Genomic DNA, 7703 nt, shown 5'->3' on the forward strand with positions numbered 1-7703 from the left:
CCTTGTAGCGGCATGACAGTCAAAGCACGGCTTTCTCAAAGGAAATTTCCTATTGTGTGTCAAGCCCCTCGCCTAGCCTATTGAACTTCTATGGCTATTATAGGCGCTTTCTAAGAGTCCCAAGGCGCACTCCCAGCCAGCAAGCAGTTAGCCTTCCTCTACAAAGAATGGAAGTGTGGATGAATCGACATCAAATAGAGGAATGATGAAGTGACTCGACTGAAAGGTAATCAAAGATTCTCGTTCGTGGAAGAGGTTATGTAAATATACTCGGAGAGGTTCTATATATACTCGACTAAAAGGTTATGTAATACACTCGACCGTAGGGAGAGGAGAGGAAAGTCAACGAGGAATTTCTTACAGTAAGATAGAAAGCAGGCTAGTCTCCGAAAATGCTTTTTTTCATCGCTCTGAGCTCGAATAGTTCATTTAACAAAAGCTGGGTAGATGCCATTCAGGCTCATAAGAAGCTGTTGTCGGCAACTACATCGGCAAATGCAAGACACTTTGAATTGGACGTGGATACGGCATCTTTTGTGATTTCAATAGGCATCGCACCAGGTAAATATTATTTAGAGCGCTAAGCTTCGCAAGTGACGGTTCGCTTGTGCTCCGCTCCTTGGTATAGCCCTAGCTTCAGAGATTGTTGGATTAGTCAACCATATCCGATTTTACCATTCCTTCTTGGCATATATCATTCCCCTCAACGCCCGGCTGCCCTCTTCGCAAAGGTTTCAGAGAAGAGGGACCTTAGTAGGACTCCTTCCGGCAGTGATTCGATTACGTACGGGTCAGTCTTTCCAATGAGTAGCTTGATCGAGATCCGAAGCGAATTGCGAAATATAATTCTGCGAATTGTGCCAATTCCAATTTGAACTTACCAGCCACTTGTTTCATAGCTTTAATTTGAGCTGCGGATCCTACTCTGGAAACCGAAATACCCACATTAATGGCAGGCCTGATTCCGGCATTGAATAGATCGGCGGATAATCTTGTCCATCAGTAATGGAAATTACATTAGTATAGTAGGAATCTAAGCCGAAACATCTCCTGATTGAGTTTCATAGAGTGAAAAGTGACTGTGTAAGATGGAAAGTTTTCCCTAACTCTATTGAATTGACGTTCCGATGAAGAACACTCTTTCTTTCAACGATTCCGTGCAATCGATCTCTCTAATAGCCTTTTGATCCGCTCTTTATTGAGTGAGTTATGCTTAACACTCGTTCTTAGTAAGCTAGCTTCTGCCGCTAGCCCGGAATCAATGCTTATAGCAAGACGATGGAATACACTTGCCTCTGCCCCCTAAACTACTATCTCTTTTCTTTATCCTATATTATATTGTCAACCTACCCTCTTTTCTAAGGCAACTTGATGGGACTTGCACATAGTGCTACTGACTGGGCAAGAAGAAATCTTAAGCACGAGCAGTAAGAGTCACTTTCTATGGGTAAGGCTCTACTTGAAAGCTAGTAAACGTCAAGTGAAAGAGGGGCTCTGACTCTTCTACCGCACCGGTTACCTATTTCTTTTTGTGAAAGGGCTTATGAAGGATTGACCGAAGTCATTTTATCTACCACTTGGGCGAGGCGAGCTACATTAACCTCCGTTCCAAAGCATACGTAATTGCTGGAGAGGTTCTATATACTCAACTCTTTCATATTAGATAACCTAAAGAATGAAAGAAAATAATAATAATCGATATCTTATTATTCTTTCTTAGTCAAAGTGGAAGGAGAACAAAATGAGAGTATTAGGCGAACTTTGACATGCACTTGCTCTGGCTTCTTAAGAAAGATTGAGACTTCAAGACCCCTAAGAGAACTCTAAAATAGCTTAATTCTTGCTTGGCTGTAACAGAACAGAAAGAGTAGGGCTTAAGTCTGACCCAAAGAAAGCCCTACTTTTGTTTTGATTCACCCTATCCTCTCCCAAAGGTCGAGTGTATTACATAACCTTTCAGTCTTGATGGCAGATAGTTTACTGGTTGCTATCTCTTTCCCTTGAGCCGTTCTAACAGTGGAAAGGGAAAGAAAATCTTTGCCTAGCTAGTAACAGGAGAAGCGAAAGAGCTATCGTCGAAAGCTTCTCGTTTACACCGGTTCTTCTAGCTTCAATCGAGAAAGGTCAAAAAGTCTTTCAATTTGTGACATATCCATGAATGAGATTGATAAAGTGTTAAGTTCCGTGAGGGATCTTTCTTTCTAGGCTATGGTTTACCTGTATCATGCAAATGTCCAAACACTTAGGTGCTTTCTAAGATCATCCTATATGAAAGATGTATGACATGTGTGGATAATGAATGACTTGCATGCAGGGTATGCAATATATTAACGTCCACAAAGTAAGACCTAATAAGAGAAATGAGCTTAGCACAACACGATATGGGATATAAACCTAATCCTAAAAGGGGAAAACCCATCACTGAACAATCATAGGAATAGAAGAAATGGGTTCAGACCAAGTGACAGAACTCTCTATGAGTTGGGCTACATAAAAATCCTTTTCTACAAAAATGGATGTAGGCTTAACTAAAGCCCAATGCAGGTTGAACTCTATGGAATCTAAGCCTCACTACCCTCTTAGAGCGTTACAAGGAATTTTTTTCCGGCCCCATATGGATTCAGCTTAATAGATTCCGCTTAGGGGTTTATGAGAGATTGATTGATGGACCTAAGCTAAACAACTAAGATTGAAATCAAAAAACTTTGAGAAACCCTGGGATTGTTGGCTCTTAGTCGTCAAGAGGACTTAGTCGAAGTCTTCCTTGGAGTCTTCGAAGCCGGCTAAGGCTAAGGGGACAATGCCTTTTTCTTTCCTTGAGACTCTTTACCGGCTGACCCGCAGTAATCTCCTTTTCTTTTCCTCGACTCGGACTAATGTAAGTGAAAGCGGGGGAATGTGCCTTGTGACTCAGTCCTCTAGTAATTGCCTTCTTTTTTGAATCGTATTACCGATATCTAATTAGATTGTACAGCTCTTTTCTTTAAGCTCTTTAATCAATTGTGCTATGTCTTTCTAAGCGAGGTAATCTTTCTCCTTTTGGATGCGCATCCCCGTAGCGCTTAAGCTTTCGATCTAGTCTCTCGGTCTTCCAGTTTAAATCCTATCTCTTTCCCTTATACCTTATGTAATGTCTTCTTCCTAAGAGTCTGCTTCTTTGTTAAGTAAGAAGTACGTAAAGGAATCCTTCTATAAGCCGGTTCGTAGCCGGGCCCGATTGTAGAGAGCGAAAAAGAGCCTCTTCGTTCACAGGAGATGAATGAGAGTGCAGGTTTAGCGCCATTGCCGTAGTGCTTTTTGATTGTGGTAAGGAGAATGCTGTCCATTAGTTTTCCAAAGCCAGGGACTGGTCTTCCGGTTGGAAAAACATTGCCTCGCTTTCTCGTATTAGCGGAATGGGTCAGCATAATAGCATCGTCAATTTCGCGATCCATCACCTTATCAAGCCAAAGAATAGGTCTCATATCGCACATAGCTTTTTTGGTATCAGTCGGACTTCCATCTCATCATATTGGATATTGGAAAGCCGCACTCGTCTCTCTGGGGGGCCGCGCCCTCTCTTCCTTTTTTATATAATATATAGTGGATGCTCCGGCGGCGTGGCTTTGGCCATTGGTTTTCTTGTGTTGTGAGGTTCATCCTCACTTCGGAGATGGAAGATGGTAAGATGATGATGGCCCCTTCGGGGTCTTCGGGAGCATCAAGCTCGACTGCAGCAAATCCTGTTGGTCAAGTGGTGGAAAATAGAAATTACGAAGTTTCCCAAGATGCTCTTTTTGATGCAGTGGAAGCAGAGGAAAGGAGAGAGTGGGAAGAGCTCCGTAACTCCAAGGAATGGAAAGAAAGTTAAGAAAAGTTCCATCCCCGCTTACTCGACTCTTTATTGAAGGCTTGGTCAGGGGCACGAGCGAGCAGTTGCAGTTCCGGTGCTTTCAGTTTGAGTTCATTTCTTCCTAAAGGAACCTTGTCTTAGCTAGCCTCTGTTTCGGACTAGACTAGCCTTTTATCAAGCTGAAAATAGGGTTTTGGAACTGCTTAGGCTCGCAGCTACTAGGTGCGTACCCTTGAACCCTAGCCCTCTTTTGGGGTCCAGGCATTGAAAGACGGCTTTCAGAATAGGCTTTTTTGTACGAAGAGAAGGTTACACTACTATATAAGTAATTCATTGTGCTAAAGGAACCACTTTGAGGATCAATCCCTTACTGAATGAATGTCCTTTTGATCAGTGATCACAGAAGGAGAAGGCACTGTGAATGCTTTCTATGAGAAACTCTTTCCTTTCTGGCTACCAAACGTGCTAATAAAAGAGCTTATTCTGAGTTTGAATTCCTCGAATTCTGTAAGCTAGCTTGGTCTACCTGCTTTGTTCTGATTTCATTGTATTCCGGAGTATTCAGCATTCGCGCCGGTGTCACAAAAAGCAAAAGCATATCAATTCGTTGAGGCAACTAGTCTTGGTAAGGTTTTTTCCACTGAATGAGAAGTTTGTATGATCCAGATGTTTTGAAGGTGACCCCTGTGATACGCGTACGAGGAGTCGACGGGGAAGAGCCGTGCATTAATTTAGAATATTTCGATTTTTGAAAAGGAGGCTCGAACTTGACTTTCAAAGTCAGCTAGTGCGTCAGTCAAGATAAGGGAAGAATAAGCTTTCAAAGGTGATAGTAACCCGCGCTCTAATCTCTTTCTCTCTTGGAGATGTTGGACAGAAATCCAACCGAGATTGGAAGTTTGTCCCCCCCTTGAGAGGTGTCAACCAATTCTCTTTCTTGCAGAGATCCGCAAGCCTTTCACACGCTCCTCTGATCAAGCCAAAGAGCTCCTCCTGAGAAAGAAGGAAAAAGAATTGGACACACTGTCTATGGCCTATTTTTGAAGAAATGGAAAGGAGTATTCCACGTGCATAGAGCTCAAATCAACGGCAGATTTTCGAATTCCCTCCCATCGGCCAAGCTTCAATCTCTTAGAGCAGATGCGGACTGTAGATCATCCAAATGGGGACTCCTTTCTCTATGAAGCTCTTGGTTGATAGAACTCTGATGTGGTTAGGAGGTAGATCTTGTGCGAGCTAATGAATTCCAAAATGCGTATCCACACCTATCTCCATTGTCCGGCTAGTCTCAAGAGATCGGCTAAGGACTCAATCCATTTTGGAAGCCTTTTGAGAGCTGCTAGAAAGGAAGAATCCCACCCTACTGGTAGAGGACTTGCTTCAAAAAGAGGGCAAAATGGATCCATCCTTAGATAGACGGGTGGAACTCACCGAGATCAATCATCAAGCCAGCTACCCATGGTCAAGGTCAAAGAGGGAGTTAACGGTAAGAAAACCATATCGCTGCTGACCCACGGGCTAATTCTTTCAAAAGAAAGACCAAGGGAGGGCAATGAAAGGGCCACTGCTGCGACTGAAGGTGACGACTAGCTATCTCGGATAGGATAGAGAGGCTTGATCGGTAACCACAGATTGAAAGGTCTTTCTCCACTGTCTGAGAGAGCCATTGATTCACACTGCCCGCTATAGCGAAGAGAGAGGGTTTGGGTCTGCTCTTCCTAAATAGAGATTCACCGGAGATGGGCAATTGGATTAGCTATCTTGCGCGAAGGGTGGAGCGTATGATAAGCGAGCGATCAGGGCTAACTCAAATAGAGAGCTCAGAGTCCTCTTGTTTTTGATAGGTGGACCTTTAGGGCCACTCCTTTGGCAGGTAGGGCGGCCGGCCACAATGGATCAAGAATGGGTTAAAAGCACGATGGTTGAGAGCTCCTAATTGGGCTGCTATCTGCTGCGTAAATGGATAGAAAGGCATCCTAAGCAGGGCTGGCGGGAAAGTTGCATCTTGCTCAGGATGAGAGGGCTCCTTATGCCGGGAAGCGCAGTTGAATGTGAGATCTATCCCGGTTGGCCTGATCAAAGTAATCTGGGATGTAGTAGCCCAAGCACCTACTGGGAGTAGCCTCGTCTTCGCTCAGTGATGGAATCCTTGAATCCAGTACATTCTGGGTCTCCACAAGGGGTTAGAATTCTCCGCTCTCTTCTGGCTGGATGGGTTTGGGTGCCCTTTCAAGCTTACTTTTCTCAGCTCAAACGGATAATTCAAGAAGAAAAACATCCTAATCCACTCTATATAAGATATTTCTTTCTAGAACTAGATAAGCCAAGTTCGAAAGTGGACTAGTTAGAGAAGTCTGGCATGAAATCAAGAAAGAATCACTTCAAAAATTAGACTAAGCTTCCCCCCTGTTTGCTCTGTCTGCAGCGTGAATAAAGTAAAGACAAGACGCAGAGAAAGCTTCCCTCTCCGATCAGTGCCTTCAACAATTAAAGAGATGCGGCATAAGTGGTCTTGGATCTTAGGCAGTGGACGGGCTTAGAAGGCTTCTCCAAATCAATCCCACGTATGAAGACCACCCATCGCCGGAAGAACGGAATGACTCTTTTCACGAAAGTCTTAGCCTTGCTTGACTAAAGTCATTGCCCTCGCTCTCGAAAGCGGTCCGGATTCGCTCCGCCTTACACGATGTACCAGAAGAGTGCGGCAAGGTTCTTATGCTATCGATGTGAGGAAGAGGAAAAGAAGGATAGAAAGGATCGATGTAATTGAGCTCGACTGATAAGGAGAGGAGCGAAGGAAATGGATGTCCCTATTGTATTTTAGATGGAGTCATCAACAGGGCTAAGAATCTTACCTTTACTTAGAGAGGGGTATCGGTACCACGCTCTTCCGTGCTCGTAGGTTGACTCCCCTATGCATCCCGACAAAGGTCTCATAAACGTGCGCTTCCCTTATGCATCCAGCCGCTTCACTAATGTGAATAGGTTATACAGAAGGGTGGGTTGGTTGGTTATATACTCTTATGCGCCTTCCTTCTTCGAACCTTTTGGTATGTATTGCCCCCTAACTATAGATCAGATCCACCAGACGGAGAAATTTCAATTCCGCACTGCTGCTGAGTCGTCGGACTTATCCACCAAGGGATTCGTGGAATTTCTGTGGATTGCGTTGGGGGAAATCTACCAAAGCTAGGCAGATAGATAGACTCCTTTCCCGCTGCTAAGGGCGAGCAAGAAAGAAAATCCAATGATTGTTTTTTAACCAGCGCCCCCTTTTGGGTATGCAGGTACTAAGAGTCCTCTCACTACCAACCAGCAGACATCATCTGGCTGGGTCTTGCCGGTATCAACAACGAGAAAGAAACAACCAAATGGAAACAGCAACTAACTATGGCTCTTGGCCCAGACAACGTCCTAGGCGTAGGGGAGATCGGAGCAAGAGGGAACGCCTAGACGACGTTTTTATTCCTGGGCTGCAGTAAGTAGATCGAGAGGTCGTTCCGCCCCTTGTCCCCTAAGTTGGGTAATATGTTCTCGACCATTCTTGCTCCAATCTGACCTAGCTGGCGAGCGATCCCAGTTCGCGACAGAGAACAAGACAGCAAGCGAGCGTACCTTTGTTCGCTTCTTCTCCACCAAGCACGGAAGTTTAAGGATAACTGTAGGTCGGTGGCTACCTAAGGAAACTCCGATTCGATCCGCCCCCCGGCCGGGAGGCATCTACCTCATCCCGATCACAAGGAGAGGTTCACTATGATGGGGGTACTTTTTTTTCCCTTCCGGAAAGAATGAAATGCATAGGGGACCATCCTTTTGTTGCGGCATGCTCCTCAGATTTACGGATTCGCAGGGGGCCTCAGGCCCTACTTAG

At 44.7% G+C, this 7703-nt stretch overlaps 1 protein-coding gene across 1 annotated transcript; it reads left to right on the top strand.

The window, feature by feature from the left end:
• The first annotated feature begins 3652 nt into the window (after positions 1 to 3652).
• Positions 3653 to 7682, top strand: LOC105179429 (uncharacterized). The gene is made up of 5 exons (XM_088877373.1): positions 3653 to 3821; positions 4227 to 4339; positions 6907 to 6991; positions 7099 to 7175; positions 7257 to 7682. Exons 1-5 carry the CDS (start codon positions 3653 to 3655, stop codon positions 7587 to 7589), a joined length of 777 nt encoding a protein of 258 aa, XP_088733499.1. The 3' UTR covers positions 7590 to 7682.
• The last annotated feature ends 21 nt before the right edge of the window (positions 7683 to 7703 follow it).

This window comes from Sesamum indicum, unplaced genomic scaffold, assembly GCF_026168435.1.
Source record: "Sesamum indicum cultivar Baizhima isolate 11 unplaced genomic scaffold, ASM2616843v1 HiC_scaffold_124, whole genome shotgun sequence".
Taxonomy (NCBI): Eukaryota; Viridiplantae; Streptophyta; class Magnoliopsida; order Lamiales; family Pedaliaceae; genus Sesamum; species Sesamum indicum.

Excerpts from the sequence above, each read along its gene's own strand:
- LOC105179429 (XM_088877373.1), top strand. The coding sequence starts at position 3,653 with ATGGAAGATGGTAAGATGATGATGGCCCCTTCGGGGTCTTCGGGAGCA. Across the intron at positions 4,340-6,906 it reads GTTTGAATTCCTCGAATTCT|ATCAGATCCACCAGACGGAG; the intron begins GTAAGCTAGCTT and ends CCCTAACTATAG. Across the intron at positions 6,992-7,098 it reads AAGGGATTCGTGGAATTTCT|CGCCCCCTTTTGGGTATGCA; the intron begins GTGGATTGCGTT and ends TTTTTTAACCAG.